The 17802-nt window shown below is 38.5% G+C and overlaps 1 protein-coding gene across 8 annotated transcripts in view; it reads left to right on the top strand.

Moving 5' to 3' along the window:
• LOC130166490 (myosin-10-like) overlaps positions 1-17802 on the top strand; it is a 56491-nt gene that overhangs the window by 23025 nt on the left and 15664 nt on the right. The window contains exons 5-24 of one of the 8 annotated variants that reach the window (XM_056372119.1): positions 180-282; positions 755-784; positions 1040-1054; positions 1729-1746; positions 5284-5376; positions 6078-6141; positions 6728-6826; positions 7133-7276; positions 8163-8258; positions 9209-9327; positions 10517-10669; positions 10869-11042; positions 11306-11479; positions 12839-12953; positions 13206-13268; positions 15017-15210; positions 15597-15718; positions 15823-15892; positions 16702-16862; positions 17585-17693. In XM_056372119.1, coding sequence (XP_056228094.1) covers positions 180-282; positions 755-784; positions 1040-1054; positions 1729-1746; positions 5284-5376; positions 6078-6141; positions 6728-6826; positions 7133-7276; positions 8163-8258; positions 9209-9327; positions 10517-10669; positions 10869-11042; positions 11306-11479; positions 12839-12953; positions 13206-13268; positions 15017-15210; positions 15597-15718; positions 15823-15892; positions 16702-16862; positions 17585-17693 — 2116 coding nt within the window. The remainder of the gene's footprint in view (positions 1-179; positions 283-754; positions 785-1039; positions 1055-1728; positions 1747-5283; positions 5377-6077; positions 6142-6727; positions 6827-7132; positions 7277-8162; positions 8259-9208; positions 9328-10516; positions 10670-10868; positions 11043-11305; positions 11480-12838; positions 12954-13205; positions 13269-15016; positions 15211-15596; positions 15719-15822; positions 15893-16701; positions 16863-17584; positions 17694-17802) is intronic. The other 7 variants (XM_056372120.1, XM_056372122.1, XM_056372121.1 and 4 more) reach the window with 7 other exon arrangements.

Raw genomic sequence — 17802 nt, 5'->3', positions numbered from 1 at the left:
CGTACAAACGTCAAATCCACCGAGTACCGAGAAGTACCAAGGCCTACTAGAATTTTGTTGGGAGGCAGAGGCGGCAGGAAATTTGATCGAGATGGCCGCCTCCCAATTCTCTATGCAGGAAAAACCCTAACTAATCTGAGGATGTCTGTTTGGTGTGTGTTTTTTTTTTTTTCTCGCAGAGGTGAGTCAGGAGCTGGCAAGACTGAAAACACAAAAAAGGTCATTCAGTACCTGGCACATGTTGCCTCCTCCCACAAAGGAAGAAAAGACCACAACATTCCTGTGAGTATTCTCCATATACTTTACTCTAATTTAGACTAGCTGTGCCTGCTTTAAGCCATAACCTAAACATCCCATAAAAATGTGTTGAAATACTAATGTTAATGGTGGATTTGTGTGAAAAATTAATTACTACTTATATGCTCTTTCATACATTTTGTGTGCCCCTACAACTCCTTACGACAAAGTTATTCTATTAACACTTACAGATAAAAATGTACATGTGCGTCATCAGAACACTGCATGTGGAGTAACAGTCATTAGAAATAACTAATGAGCAGTTTGGCTGAGGTATTGTTGTGGGCTTCCCTGAGATCATAATAAGGTCATAAGTGACTGTAAGATGCTCTGATAATTACAAATAGTACAGGTATAGGTAAAGATACCAATCCCTGTAGTAGGCAACATGGCTTTGTGCACCCGACCTGTGTGCACACAATCTAACCGTTTGCATTTGTTTATCTGTAACAAACAGCCAGAATCACCTAAACCAGTGAAACTGCAGGCAAGTCTTTATGCTTTTTTTATACACCATGTTCATGTGCATGCTCTCTAACATTTTCCTCTTAAATAAAAACCAATTTTTCTATAACTTGGGTCATAATATATCTGTTAAACATGAGCCTACTAAGGTCATTCAGAGGAGGTTTCATCAGTGATTCCAAGGATATTAGTGATTATACTTAACAGTTTAGTTAAAAATTCCTGGAAAAAAAAAAGAAAGAAGCATATTTAGCATTTACTTTTATCTCTCTGACAGGCTCAAAATGCAGTCGTAAGTAAATTTTCTAATTGGCATGATTATTCAGATTCTATTGTGTTTTATGTAGATTTGCCATACTGTAAATAATCACATGCATGTTTTTATTTGCTGTAGTAGTCACATGTTAAGTCTTAGCGGTCATCTTGTGCTGTATGAAGCATAGTCATTTATGCTGCCAAAGATAGTTAAAATGCTAATTGTGCTCAGTACAGTAAGTGTTATGTGATCTGTGTTTTGGACTGTTGAGATAGAGCTGCTGACCACACCTGTCTTGCTAAAGAGCGTCAGCTGAAAGAATGTATATGAAACAAGGTTATGTTTTAAGTTTACCTACAGTACTGAAGTGATTTTCTGTCCTGGCCACTAGGACCCAAAGCCCTGCATGTAGTCTTTATAGCTATCTAACCAGTGATTGAATTATACCTGAGATACAGGGTGCCAACAATTAACTATGTGTTAACCTAGAACACCAGCAGTAATCTGGGTCTTGAGGGCCAGGATTACAGACCACAGAGGTATTATAATTGCTATTTCCATTTACAGACTGCTGTAGGTTGTGCTTAGATTCTGCTGTAATGCATCATTTTAGAGATGTTCTGCATAAACTACAGGTTCACTTGTATCCATGACATTAATGCAATTTATTATTTTCCATAATAACAATTGAATCTCCCCATATCCTACAGAGTGGACCCCTGTTTTATGTGAGTAGTATGTAGTTTCTCACCTATCTCACCTCACTTACAATATCAAAGGGGTACTTTACCCACTCTGTTGCCACTTACTCCTTAACCTCAAAATAGCTGACTATTTAACTCTTTACTATTTCCTGAAGTTGGGTTGTAGATGCTTTCCATCCACTTTAAGCCACCTGCTGTAGTTTTGCCTTAACGTTTGCATTGCATGATCTGAACTTTTGTCCTGACTAATTTGATAAGAGCTGTCTTTTTCAGATATTTAACGTTTATATTACAATGTGAGGACATCTCCTTTAGTTTAGAAATAATCATTGCTTCAATCTTCCTTTTATAAACAAATGTCCATCGTGAAGCTGATAGATCCCATGTCATTGGCCTGTAAAATGAAGTTGTTAACTTTACATATATATGTATAGTATTTTCCATTCCGTTTCCCATGTATGAACCCCCTGTTGACATGTTATCACTAAGATTTACAGTTTAGTTTATGGTGTGCTCTAACAACATCAATGTATGTCTAAATTTCACAACACAACGCAATTATCTGCTTTAATTATTATTTTTTTTGTCACTAATACTGTGATTGAGGTTTGAATTTCTATAATGCAGTTAAGACATGTAAGTTCAAACATAATCATGAAATTCAAAAGTGGTGTTATATATATTGATAAAACTGCATAGTTGACCAGTTATAGTACAACTGCTCGTAAGTTTCCTCTGACATGATATTGGACTGACCCCAATTAACACTGTTGACAGGTGTGTACTGTAGCTGCCTAAGCTAACTTTAGCTTCACAGACTGACTGGATAAACAGCACGGAATACTTTTAAGGTGAAAAGCTTAAAACGATGATATGATGCACTCCCTTCCTTACTATAAAACTACCATGCTAGCAACCTCTCTGAAATTAATGTGAGATGATCATATAGATCATTTCTCTAGGAAATGACAGAGTCCAACCCCTCTTAAACCTCAAAATGTCATAGATGGTGTTCTTCCATCTTTGGCAGCTACTAAATAGTAAAGGCACTGGCATATAGAGAGGTTATTAACCAGCCTACAGCCGAATTTCTTTTTTCCTTAACTACAGCTCAGTAGAATTGCAGACATCATTGTCATTATAGACAGTGAAATCAACAGCTACTAACTTTCACTTGCTAGAGCGTGTTAACACTAACAATGTAAGTCAAATATCTTGCGATTTGAAAAATAAACTTTAAAATTGTGATTTTAATACAAAAACAGTAAATGATTTAGCCAAACTGCTCGCCTATGTGTACACTACACATCTAAAACATCTGGCCATAAAGGATTTTGTATATTAAATCATCAGCGCTTTTATTTCAAAATAACCCTCCTGTGAAAGAAGCTAGATAAGTTACATTACAAAGCGTTTAGTCTATTTTAATGATAAATATGAATGGAGTGGTTCACTGGTTTTCCTCTTGATCTAGTGGCCAATGCAGAACCTCTTGAACTTTCTTACATTAAGTTTGAATCAGCCTAAAAAGACTCTGGTGGCCTCGATGAGTTCTCCACATTAGCTTGTTTCTGTCCAGATTTAAACTCTTTGTGCAATTTCCCAAGAAATGCTCTAATTTTTCTTGCGGGTGAAAAGAGCCACTTGTAATGTCTCTCAGGCCTCGTGACCTCTGGAGCAGATGTTGAGCAGTGAAAACACATCCACAATTGGCCTCTGCCTTAGAAGATTTAGTGTGACAGTTTTGACTGATCCTCTTTTGCTTCACTCAGTCTGTCCTAAAATACTGCTCTGGGGCCTGCCAAATGTACAAACTTGTAGCTACGACCTGTAAAAGGTTTTCTATAAAGGCAAAAAAATTGTTTGAAGGACACGATTAGGATATTTTAGCTTCAAAAGCTTGGGGATATTTGTAGTGTTGACTGATAATTAGTCAGGTTGCTTACATGTTAACACAGTTACTCAACAATTGGCCATTCAAAGTAGAGGAGCCAGCTCTGTTGGCTGTCAGATGTCTGACTCTCTCATTTTGCAGTAGGAATGTGGGTCAAACTTCTAATGCTGCTAAATTGGACCCCCACTGGTGTTTGTAATCTGCTCTTTGTTTTTATGTGCTCACAGCAGACCACACAGATGAGTAGAGGTTGCCAATGAAAAATTTTAACCACCAAGTTTCACTACAGGCCTGTGTTTATGTAAAAACAAAGGCTTTCGGTTTAAATCCTCTGGCCTCTGTGGACTTTGCCGCTGCTCTGAGACCTGGAAAAGAACCAGGTTTATCCAGTTCAGCCCTGCTTCATTCCAGCTGCTTAGAAACTCAATTAAAAGCAGCCCATCATGCTCTCCAGCCAAAGATCACATTACATGTCTCACATCACTAAGCGCAATGCTGATTCCTCAATTCCCTTTTGTGGAAAATGGCCTCCACAAACCCTTCAGTGTGTGCACCATTTTTGACGTAATGGGAAAATATTTCACGTAGCCACAACAAAAAGAAGTGCAAAAGAAATTATTTTTCTCTCAGTCATTTTGGTTTCTCTGGTCATGACAAAGCCCACAATGTGGCTTAGATGGAAACATAGCGGGCCACCTGTCCAAACATCTGTATAAGTCGTTTGTTTGTTTGTTTAGTCAGTCTCTCAAAGAGTCCAGCCTGACAAAAAAAAAAAAAGCCAAAGTGTTTCTGTTGTGTGTTGTGGACACATTCATCCAAACATGATAGAGTGCCTGTCTGGCTTTTGTCCCAGCAAAAAGTTTCCCCAGATATTTTTCCTTTATCACTATAAAGCACAGTAACACATCATAGTGCTCCATCAGCCAGAGCAGGGCTCAGATCAGCATTGATTTTCTTTGCAGTCTTAACTTCTGCTAATGGAATTAACCGGGTTGTGGAAGGGTTGAGATGTAGCTCAACAGTAACCCTGTTTACATGATTAGTTTATATTTTATGTCCTTGAGCAAATACAGAAACATTTTCTGCTTTTTGGTTCATATATGTTCAAATGAAGGGTTGCAAATATCTATTATTTGCTGTCAATTGTAAATAAGTAAAATAATGAAATAAAATGCCAAAGCGAAAAAAGCCCCAGATGAATTCTCAAATTGCTGGTTTTGTTGAAACAACGGTCCAAAACCCAAATATGTTTTACTTACAATGTCCTAAAACAGAGAAAAGTAGTAAAATTTCACATTTTGAAAGCTGGAAATCGAATTTGGGGCATTTTTGCTTGATAAATGAATTACGTGATTAGCTGTTTATCAAATTTTTTTTTTTTTGTAATATGACTCATCATTTAGCCACTGATCAGATCAATTCAGAACTTTAAACTCATGTATAAACAAGGATTTAAAGTATCTCTATCAGCATACCCGAATTATGAAATCTATTTGTATTGGTTTTTCTGTATAAAATACATGACAATTCTTCAGATGTCTGCTGTCTTTGTCTGCATGTTTGTGGTTTTTCAATTGTAAGTTGTTGAAAATCACAATTAATTTCTTGTCGTTTGTTTCTGTTGGTCTTAACTTTCATGTGATGACAAAGGCTGCTCTGTTTTACAGGGTGAATTGGAACGTCAGCTTTTACAAGCCAACCCCATCCTTGAATCTTTTGGGAATGCTAAGACAGTGAAAAATGACAACTCGTCACGATTTGTAAGTACAGAAAAATCATATTCGTGAAGTGGGTGCTCTGTTCTCCAATTGGGGTCTCAAAATGTCTACTGCAGTGTTTGTGATCGTGTTTGTGATAGCCTCCTCCTGTGTCACCACCACCACGACTGAGCTTTATTTGGCACCTGGATCAAAGGATCAGATTTTTTTTTCTTTGAGAATAAGCAGAGGATGATTGAAAGTAATTTAATAATTCTACTTTTCCTGTAAGCAATTACACGGGCCATATAGTCAGACACAGGCGCCTGCTCGTCATTAATAATGCCTTTGATATACTGTAGCCTTTCAGATCGAAGGAAACTTCATTCAGCAGACTTCTTAATAGTGATGTAAGACAAGAGGGACATGAGTAAAGCCTTGGTTTAAGTGTTCCCGTGGCAAATTGATCTGTGAACTCAGAAGCAGACCTGTCATGTACTGCATGACTCATGACCTGTATTCAAAAGATACTTACAGGAAAATGTACTTAGAGTGTTAAAAATAAGTAATCATAACAAACATTTTAATAATTTATACTGTATAAAATATAATTATCAGCACTGTAAATGATCTGTATCAGTGTTCATATTAATGGAAGAGAGGCCTCAGCGTGTATTAAATAAGAGTCATTATTTTGGCAATTGATTTCTGTATATCTTGTCTTGTGCACTTCCTGAACATTAATCTTGTGTTAATCTCTGCAGGGGAAATTCATCCGGATCAACTTTGATGTCACCGGATACATTGTTGGAGCTAATATTGAAACCTGTATCCTGTTTTAAAACAATTTACCAGCACATTTCATTGTCATTGTAGGTAATATATGTATAAATAGGCTAGGTACAGGTGTTTATTGAACACACACACAAAAATGAATACAATCCAATGCCATAGAAAATTTGTTGCCAGTATTGAAGAGGTGGTTTATTTTTGAACGTATAAACCTCAACCGATTTTAAATGGTAAATGGCCTAACACTTCTATAGCAATTTTCTAGTCTTACTGACCACTCAAAGCACTTCACAATACTTGCCACATTCACCCATTAACTCACATTCATTCATCACACTCATATGCACAGTTATACATTGATGGAACAACTATCAGGGACAATGTGTGTTCAGTATCTTGCCAAAGGATACTTCAACGTGAGGCCCGGAGGAGCTGGGGATCGAACCAATGACTTTCTAATTAGTGGATGACCTGATAAGCCACAGCCGCCCCAAACGAAACAAGAAAAATTTTAACTACACAAGAAAATGTGTCATGTATAAAAGAAAATAGATTTTAGGTTTTGATTCTACATCAAACTGACTTAGCAAATAGAGTTTTTTCCTTGACCAGTCTTTGCCAGACTTATTGGAGAAATCCAGAGCTATTCGTCAAGCCAAAGATGAGCGCACCTTCCACGTTTTTTACCAGCTGCTGGCTGGAGCTGGAGAGCACCTCAAATGTGAGTAGACTGATATAGCCTTTCTTCTCCTCTGTCTGTCATAAGTCCAGACTGCAGATGATTTTGGCAATGCTACTGTATGTCAAAGGCAAATATATAATTTATAACATTATAAAGTACATATTCATTTTAAAATTAAAATTAAAGTGTTAGTCATCAAAATCTGCCACTCCCTCTTATAAGGGATCTTTCACAGTTTTTAATGTGTTGAATAACTATGCAGTTGTGTTATTTGGTGTGTCTCTACAGCACTGAAAAGTTATATCTTCAGCATGCAAAAGTTTTTACCATTTTTTCTGTCAATAGCGGACCTGCTTTTGGAAGGATTCAACAATTACCGTTTCATGTCCAACGGTAACATCCCAATCCCGGGACAGCAGGATAAAGACAACTTCCATGAGACGATGGAGGCCATGCACATCATGAGCTTTGCTCATGACGAGATTCTAGGTATGCTTTCTCAAACACCAGCACAAAACATACAGAAACCTCAAGGAGGTTGCTTTCACTTATTAAAATTTTTTTTGTACGTCCTGCCTGGGCTATACCCATGTGAGATCATTTAAACATGCATACAATCCGCTCACTTCAGTTCTGTAATGTCACATGTTTCCGAATGAACAGAATATGTGGGCAGCGTGTTGTTTCATTTGGTAAATTTTTGAAAATTGGTTGATTACCAGTACTACATACTGAACTGTAGAGGACGGTTGGCTTCCGTCCACACTAGGGACAAGGTAGAAATTAGAGTGCAACTATTGTCTCTTGGATGTGTAAACAAAGTTGTTGCCAACACATTGAAACTCTCACCTCCCCCTCTGATATCTGCTGCTACATCCCAGGTGCTAACAGATAAATGACAGATAGGGTGAGCTAGTCACCTCAAGTCACATACAGGACTGCAGGAACTAATGTGTGAATTTATCTAATCAATAAATTATGTGCAGGATGAGCCATCAGAAATATATTAACATTTAACAGCAAGGCGAAAGAGAGGGATTTTGATGTATTGAAAAAACAATTCACTAAGGATTTTTGACATATTTGGTGTATACCAAGAGAACAGAACAGTAAATATAGGGACACTGGATTAGAATTTGGAAAGTACATTTTTTTTACAGGGTGTTACATTACTAACCCTTCCCCTAAAATGTAAGAAGTTAGTTAGATTGATTAGATTGATAATTTCCAATGAAATAAACATTTTACCAAGGTTTTCTCTTAGTCCCTTGAAACTACCTCGTGTTTGTCAGTTTGACTGCTTAAACTATCATGTGAGGCAAATGTGATGTATTGCTATAGTAATTTTATTTTCTCTGGATTCTTATACTTGTAGCCATGTTGAAGGTCGTGTCCTCGGTGCTTCAGTTTGGTAACATTGTCTTCAAGAAGGAGAGGAATACTGACCAAGCTTCTATGCCTGATAATACTGGTAAATATATCTCTCACACAAACACACGCACGCACACACACGCACAAACATACACACACACACTGCAATTCTTTTACATCTGCTTCACAACCCTGTAGCTTGACGCTCACAGGTCAAGACACTCTCCTCCTCCTTTTCCTCTTCCCATATATACTTCAACTCCTCTCCTCCCTTTTTTCCTATCTCCCTCATACTGTGGCACCTCATCCACTGAACAGAGGAACCAGTGATTTATGTCTGTTCTCTCCCCGAGCCTTGTCAACCTGCCATTAAGCCACATCATTATGAGGATTTACTTCTGAAGGAAATGGGGCACGGCCTTCCAGTTCCTCCACATGTGGCACTGCATATTTGGCTCTTAAAGGGGAGAGACGGGGAGAGAGGATGAACCTAATGCCAGTGATGCAGCTTGGCCAAATATTCCCAAATGTGACAAGCAGAACCCAGGACTAAAGCAGATGTTTTTTTTTAGTAGTTAGACTTGGCTGATCTAGACCGGATCCTGCTTTTTCTGCTTTTCCACAAGGTCCAGCCATGTAAAATATGACATTTTCCCGGTTACATTTCACATGAAAACTTAACATCTTGGAAAGATTTGTGGTAAATCTTTAATATTATTCAGCAATAAGCAAACACCAGTGTTTGACAGACACTTCGCTTATTATACTTCTGTTTCTATGGCTTTTAAAGAAGTTTGTAAAAACTTGGGTTAAATGACGTAATTGTCCGACAATACTGTCAAAATAACACTGGGAAAGATCCTCATCTCTATTAAATCACTCTTGAAAAATAAGCAATAGTTACCACATAACAGTCATTTCTGCTTCGTGTTTTATTTCTGCTGTCGACAAAATAATTAAGTTAGATGTACGGTTTCAAATCTGCTAAGGTGGCCAAATTAAAATTAATGTTTCTTCCATTTGTGTGGTTTCTCCATCTCCGCTTCCTAGCTGCTCAGAAGCTATGTCACTTGCTGGGTATGAATGTAATGGAGTTTACCAGAGCTATCCTGTCACCAAGGATCAAAGTGGGAAGAGACTATGTCCAGAAAGCGCAGACTAAAGAACAGGTCAGTTGCATGTTTTTTTTTTTTCTTTTTTTACTGACTAACATGATGTATATCTTTTTTTGTTGTTAGCTGAGATCTTCAGTGAGACTAATAATGATCTATTGTATAGAAATGGAAGTTGGGCCTTTATAATACATTCAATAATTTTCATTATGGAATAGTATAGTTCTTAGTTGGTTATTTTTTGTGTTCAGACTTCACGTAGTAAAGGTCTGTTTCATTTTCTGCATAGACAGTGTTTGGCAAACAGCACTTTGGATGGACATAAACTGATTTGAATCATCAATATAAAAGATCGAAACTGCAAAGTATCTGGTTCTATGATTTAAAAGGCCTGTATATATAAAAATACAAGGAAAGGAATCAACTATGACTCACAAGGTGAATTTTGGTAAGAAACATCCAATCACAGAGCTTAAGATTCAGTTATGTCTGCCACTAACAAGGAGTGGAAGCTAAAGATAATGTTATTTGGGAAACCAGTAACACAATCTGCATGTTGAATTAATTCTGGGTCTGTTTTGGATGAATTCTGCAACTATGGCATTGTGTTTTCTTTCCAGCTGCAACAATAATGCCTTTTGAATCCTCTATGAATCAGTTTGACTTCTTCTCTATACGGTAGTGGCTGAGGTTTATGGGTACTATTACATTAAGAGCAATCCATCATCCAAGCGATGGAAAAAATGTGATTGTACAGAAACAAAGGTGAAATAATTACAAAGACACAGTGAAGATGTGCTGTTAAGCTTGCTTTGCTATTGTTATATATTGTACTGTGCACAAGAAAATATTAGTGTACCTACTGTGAAACCACTCCAAAGCACATCACCTGTCATTCATTGGCACTTAAAGTGCAGTATTCTTGCAGACTTCTGATCATAATGGCTGAAGCTCAATGGATGCAGCTTTTGCCCAAACTGTTTGAGATATTTATGAAAGTATGACTCAGAAAATATATGGAACATTAACAACATACAGACTTGCCAAGACATACAAGTCCATTTGTCAGATGTCATTGTGAGGATCTGGCAGCATGTCTGAATTATACTGACTTAAGGCCCCACATGCTTGGACCCAATCTCTACCTGTTAAGCACGCACAGATTTATTGTCTTTCCTTCTCACACTTGTGTCATATCATTTCTCCCTTCCTGTCTTCCTCTCCTGTCTTCTCTGCCTCAATCCAGGCTGACTTTGCTGTTGAGGCTCTGGCTAAAGCAACATATGAGCGTCTGTTCCGCTGGCTGGTCCATCGTATTAACAAAGCTCTGGACAGAACCAAACGCCAGGGGGCCTCCTTCATCGGCATCCTGGACATTGCTGGTTTTGAGATTTTCCAGGTTTGGTTTAAAATCTTTTTTTTTAATCTTTAAAGAAGACAGTATGTCCATTGGCTATAGGAAATTATAATGTTTGTTGTTGTTGTTGTTGTTGTTGTTGTTGTCATAAGCTATCTACATTTGAGGTTTTGATTTCTTGTCATTCAAGAACATTTCCATTGAAAGCATTGTTCTTTTTTGTATTTCTCCCCTATGACAGTTGAACTCGTTTGAGCAGCTGTGTATCAACTACACCAATGAGAAGCTGCAGCAGCTCTTCAACCACACCATGTTCATCCTGGAGCAGGAGGAGTACCAGAGGGAGGGCATTGAGTGGAGCTTCATCGACTTCGGCCTGGACCTGCAGCCTTGCATCGATCTTATTGAGAGGCCGGTCTGTCTGAGTCATTACCTAGTAACTGAATCAAAGAAATTATTAAAACTACACTATTTTAAAATATTCCTCCATAAACGCTACTTAGCCACAAGTTATTTCACTATGCTGACAAGCAATTTCGCAGTAAATAATACTTGCTTTACATTTGTTTTTCAACTTTCTCTCCTTCAAATGTAAAGGAAAAGCCATATCTGCATCTGGAAAAGTTATTGAATTCGAATTGTTGGAGTCTTTAGTTCTGTTGTGCGTTGTTCCTTCAGGCAAACCCTCCAGGAGTGTTAGCTCTGCTGGATGAAGAGTGCTGGTTCCCCAAGGCCACAGACAGGACCTTCATAGACAAGTTGATCCAGGAGCAGGGCACACACACCAAGTTCCAGAAGCCCCGTCAGCTCAAAGATAAGGCCGACTTCTGCATCATCCACTACGCCGGCAGGGTACACTGGTTTGATCTCTTTAAAAATCATACTCAGCAGGTTTCTGTAACAGCTTAAGTGTAAATACACTGTTGTGTGTGCTCGCTTCTTTTCAAAGGGAAAAAAGATTGGGGCTTTCCTTGGAAATTACAGTTGAAAGATAAAGCTCTCATTTTATGGAGCTTGTTTGTAGGTCAGAGGAACGTAGGTCAGACTCTGTTCTAAAAACCACTGACCAAAAAAGGCATATAGAAAAAAGTAATTACACTGATAGTCATAGCTGTTAGAACTGATAATATCAAGTATCACTGTTTCACTTGCTTTAGTTTGTCGTTTACAAGGAATGCCAACACATGCCCTATAGTTAAAACACTAATTCAGAACCTGGAAGGCTTGCACATACACATGGATATGAGATATCACTTGCCTGCTTTCTTTGTATTTAAGTTCTCTGTTGGACCAGCTTCTTTATTTCTGTCTGCATTCATATTTTCCAAGACATCTCTTTTCTTCCCTGATCTTCTCCTACAATAATCAAGTGAAAAATTTCTGCCTGTCAGGGCGCAGATAAAATAATGACACATGGTTCTCCTGTGGTGGGATTTCAGGGAAGTACTGAATCCTCGATTTATATGACATTGTATGGGAGTGGATTTGGACATTGTCAGTGGTGTTATGTAACAGAAGAACACAGAATTTGTCCCGCAGAGAGACCTGCTGAGTAGCACATCTGCTCATCCTTATGTGGACTGTGTCATCTTATATCACAGTCACAAATTTTTGAGCTCTAAGAGCATCGCTGTGGAGAAAAATCTGCAACACCACAAAGCTGTTGTAAACGTTGTCAACATTGATATGCACAAAAAAAAAATTAAGTCATGTATACAGTATGAATCACTAAAATAAGACAGACTTCCAGTTATATCCCACCGAACTCTGTGACCTATTTCTGGACTAAGATTTCTTTAACGTTCTACCAGGTGATTTTGAATATTTTTGTATTTTGAGATAATGTTTTAAGCTTTCGCGGTTAGGCCCAATAAATCGACTAATATTGGTTTATCAAAAGTATATGAGTATCGGCTATATGGCCCACATACTGTGTATGCCGATAAGTAACACAAACTGCGCAGAAATGCTAAAGACATTTTGATCTTTGTCACAGTTCTTTAAAAGCAAATATAAAAGGAACTTAAGTTTGTTTGTGTGATGTGTTAATGTAAAGGAAACAACACCAGCTGATATATTGTAATAAGGTTTTTCAGAATCTCAAATATCAATATCTTAGTGGCTTCAGAAATTCAGTATCAGTCAGACTATAGTTGTGGTATTTTTTTTTTTTTATCCATATCACTGAGTTGTACCACTTGATTTTTATAGGTGGACTACAAAGCTGATGAGTGGTTAATGAAGAACATGGACCCTCTAAACGACAATGTGGCCACTCTTCTGCATCAGTCAACTGACAAATTTGTAGCTGAACTTTGGAAAGATGGTAGGTGGCTTCCTTTTAATCTCTAAACACTTTAAACAGCACTAGATACATCTCTGTACACTAGGCACATCCTATGAGATTCATTATGTATATACCTGTTTGCTTATTCAGTTAACAAACACATCGACACATCTCTCACTCAAGCCTACTAACAACAGCTGCCTGCCTTGTTGTCTCAGGCCTATACATTTATGGTTTCCAAGAATTAATATAACACCGCCTCCCCTCCCTGTCTTTTTCTCTGTGTTGTAGAGATTCAGACCATTCAAAGGGCTTCATTCTATGACAATGTCACTAGTCTGGATGAGCCAGCAGGTGAATGACTGGGTCGTGCTGTAGCAGACCTGGGCCAAAATAATAATAGCTGAAAATTGAACAGTGTTGAGTTTTGGAACCACGCTGCTCAAAGGCTTGGGAGGCTAAATATACGCACTCCCTGAGCAGGTTCACTTTTTCAAAGTGTATTGGTATATTTTTGCCCAGATCTGGCTGTATGGTTCATGCTTCAGCCAATGCTGTGTCTGCCATAGCTAGAATGGCTCCCATTTGCTTCCAGGCTGCATGGCTCATGTCTGCCAAAAGCAGTAGTGCCTAATAAAAATCCACCTAAGTTCAAGTAGAATATAGTCAATAGCCCCCTTTAGTTGAACCAGTTTGCTTTAATTTGCGTCAGTATTTTTGTGGGCCGACATTGGTCTTGCAATCTTTATATGGTTGAAAACGCTGACGCAAGCGTTCAGGATCTAGTGCAGCTGTTTGGAGTCGTCATTGCTTATTTTTGTTTTTGTCCCTCCTCTATGATGTGATACAACCAGGAGCAAATTAAGGATTTGAAGCTTGACTGAAGGATATTTAATGATGTTAATTTCCCGCCTTCATCCTTCTTAGATACGATAACAGTAGCAGGGAAGTGAAACCAGATGTTGCTCTTGGTATTTGCTTTGGCTCTGAGCACAGACATCAGCGCAGAGAGTCCAGACAGCAGGCCGTGCATCACTTCAGTTTAAACTCTAGCAGTCTGTGACTCATAATACTTGTAACTTTAATTTTGCTACTGGGATATTAATAAGTGACATAGTGTATATTTATTTTAGTGTTAAGTCGTAACTCATGTCCTGGGTCATTTTGCTGAGCTGTTTTGGAATAATTCTGCTGACAGTACTGCCAGATTATATAAAGATGTAATATTTATTGGATAATTCTGGTGATAATCTGTATTTTTCTTACTGTCAACAAATTCCATGAAAAGTCCAAAACCAACAATGAACTGATCCTATTAACAACTGTTGTCAGCCTGATATATAGCTCAGTTGTTGTCCAGAAACAGTTAAAAACACGTCAGTTAGACAATGTTCCTTTCGTTGTAGTGAACATGGTCCCTGCAGTCCCACATAACCCGACATACTTTGGTAAATACTCACTGTGGCACCAAATTCATGCCTGAAAGTAGTCTCCAAAAATACAAGTTTTCCTGTTTTAGTAATATTTTCTTTTTTTAACAAATGGAACTAAATACTCTTTCATATAAAGGTCTTGGGACTGAGAGCTTCAGATAGTGGAGGGAAACGGGTGAGGGACTAATGCATTGTTGATTTTAGTCTTTTATTGGTATTTTTAATGGGATTATTTCCCAGCATTATGTTGATGCAGGTTTTGTGTCATAAACAGTAAAATGTTAAAAACCTATCATATAGCTGCTACCAAGCATTGTCTCTCTTTCACTGGGAACATGGAAGAGCTTTCAGTTCCAGTTCTTCTTTAGTATAAGTCATATTTAAAAAAAAATGTGCGTCCATCTAATGTACCACAACATATAGAGTCGTGTATATAGGAATTGATATGCTATGTGCTCTATCTCCATCTGCAGAAGCTAGTGGTAGTTCTAGACCTTGAATGTGTTAGACTGCTGCTGTTTGACAATAGTGTCATGTTTCTTTCATCCATCTGCACTTGGTCATGTAGCTACATTATGTCACTGTGTTGCTAGCGCTGTTCCTACAGTGAGACTCTGCTGCTCTGTGAAGTTTTCGTGCTCTAACCAGTTCTCCTCGTCTCCCCAACAGTTGACCGTATCGTAGGCCTGGACCAAGTGGCAGGAATGAACGAGACAGCCTTTGGTGCTACCTACAAAACGAAAAAGGGCATGTTTCGCACAGTGGGACAGCTCTACAAGGAGTCGCTCACGAAACTCATGGCCACACTGAGGAACACCAACCCCAACTTTGTCCGCTGCATTATCCCCAACCACGAAAAAAGAGTAAATACTTAAAACTTATTTGGGAGAAGCTGAGTGTAAACCGGTGGAAAGTAATGGACCTGTATCTTTTTAAATTAGAGTATTAGACCAATATGTCTATGTAGCATATATAGTATCTATAGTATTCAACACACCAACATACCGTACATTGGGCTCCAAAAGTCTGAGACCACTTTCCCAGTTAGTTATTTGTGTTTTTTCCAAGGAGACCCGGTAATGCTGCCCTGTAGACCAAACAAAAGAGAGAGAGAGAGAAAATAGAAAAATAGTGTCATTTTTAAACCCTCTGTAGAGTTTTTTTATTGAGCCAAAATTGTATGATAGAAATGTAGCTGTATACACATACTTGTTTCTGTTCTTTATTGTGTATTTGTTTCTTCCTTCAGGCTGGTAAATTAGAGCCTCACCTGGTTCTGGACCAGCTGAGGTGTAATGGAGTCCTGGAGGGGATTCGCATCTGCAGACAGGGTTTCCCCAACCGCATCGTCTTCCAGGAGTTCAGACAGAGGTAGCAAACAGCAAAGATGCTTTTTGAAGTCTGTAACTCCATAACATACAAAGGAAAGATTGGCTTAATTTTCAGTTTACATGTCTTTTCAATTTTGTTCACAGATATGAGATTTTGACACCTAACGCGATCCCCAAGGGATTTATGGATGGGAAACAAGCCTGTGAAAGAATGGTAGCGCTTTTTTCCTGTATTTTAGTTTCAAAACTTTTGCAGCTTTTGGATTTAAAGAGTCACACATAAGTATTAAACAGAATTACTTATTTGTGCAAGAGATGGCATGGAGTCTTTCCCAATCCAAATCTAGGATGTAAGAATAGGCGGTGTTGATAAAATATCAAGCCCCTTGAGGCAAATGTTTGATTTGTGATCTTGGACTATATAAACACACTTGACTAGCTACTAAGCTACATCCATGAAAAACTGACAGAAAAATGGCAACAAGCATAGCTGAGATTGACCCAGCTGGTCCAGTTGTTGGGAGTCCACAGACAGAAATAATGAAATGTTATAACTTCTGTTCCCTGAAGGAGAGGAATGAGGTACAACACATACACCATCACAGGTTTCCTGCCTTAAAGGAGTGAGTAGAGGTGTCTTCAGTCAGTCCACACTGGGGTGTGATATCCCATACTTTGTGTTGTACAGAGTGAATCTACTGAAAGGGAACAACTCATATTTCTTATATTAGTGTGGAAAATGTACGTTTAATTGCGACTGCTGCCTAGCAACCACTGCCACAACTTTTCTTGTTGCCTGAAAATGACACTGGCTTGGTCAGTCAATCAACACTGGTTGATTGTAAAGCCCCACCAAACAAAAAATATAAGCAAACATGAACATAGGCTGAAACAAAATGGTGATTTAGTCTAATATCAAGCTACGGCTGAGTGGCTTTGGTTGCAATGCCAAAATATTTGTCAGACTTGAAAAGAAACATTGTTAAAACAAAATAACCACACAACTGTGTGTTCATTCTATAGATCCGAGCCCTGGAGCTGGACCCCAACTTGTTCCGTATTGGTCAGAGTAAGATCTTCTTCAGAACAGGTGTTCTGGCTCACCTGGAGGAGGAGAGAGACCTGAAGATCACTGACATCATCATCTACTTCCAGTCTGTGTGCCGTGGATACTTGGCACGCAAGTGAGTCTCAGATCCCTGCACTATTATTCAAACAAGATTTCCGAGGTACATAGATATAACTATATTTGGATAGCCAAGATGCATTTAAGGAAAGAAATGCAGTTGCTCAAACCAGCCTCAAAGGGGTCTGAGAAACAAAGTATCCATATGTTTGTCAAGTGAAACACATCTGTCATGCCAAATCACATATACTTGACACGTCTCCAGGTAGTTCCTATTTTGTTTGTACATGATGCTGCACAAGGTTTCTGTCATACTGAAATTCTGACTTTGTGGAGCTTTACAGTGACTTTCAGCTCATTGTTTAGCTGTCTCGACCACAAATTTACTGTTTTGGTTCACTCTCACTGCTCTTGCACCAGGCAGCTGTTCTTAGTGAAAAACAAAAGGCAGACACACAAAGTTAGCAACTAGCTGGTGAATGTAGTCGAACATTTAGCGGCTAAAGAGCCAGACACTGTATTTCACTCCGGAGTTGGTGGAGACCAAAACAGAGCTAATAAAGAGTGAGTATTGGACTTACACACATCAGGTAGCCAACTCAAAATGAATGGCAATGTTGCACTGTAGATGCCGGATGTGTGAATAAGTTACAATTTGCTGAATTTCACCATTTCAAATGACAATATGTCAGTGTTGTGTTCCCAAAGTTGCACAAAATATCACTGCAGACTTATAAAACAGACATTGATTTGATAGATTTTTTTTTTTTCTTTCCACAGGGCCTTTACTAAAAAGCAGCAGCAGCTGAGTGCGCTGAAGGTCCTCCAGAGGAACTGTGCTGCTTACTTGAAGTTGCGACACTGGCAGTGGTGGAGGCTTTTCACCAAGGTGAAAACCATGACAGGGACCTCTTCCAACAAAAAAGTTCATATGTGCTATGCAGATGACACAGCTCTACATCTTATTAGTGATTGAATGGCTCAAAATTTTCCAAACA

The sequence above is a fragment of the Seriola aureovittata genome, chromosome 3, assembly GCF_021018895.1.
Source record: "Seriola aureovittata isolate HTS-2021-v1 ecotype China chromosome 3, ASM2101889v1, whole genome shotgun sequence".
In the NCBI taxonomy this organism is placed as follows: Eukaryota; Metazoa; Chordata; class Actinopteri; order Carangiformes; family Carangidae; genus Seriola; species Seriola aureovittata.
The sequence above is the reverse complement of the archived record's forward strand: the minus strand, read 5'-3'. Positions and strand labels throughout refer to the sequence as shown.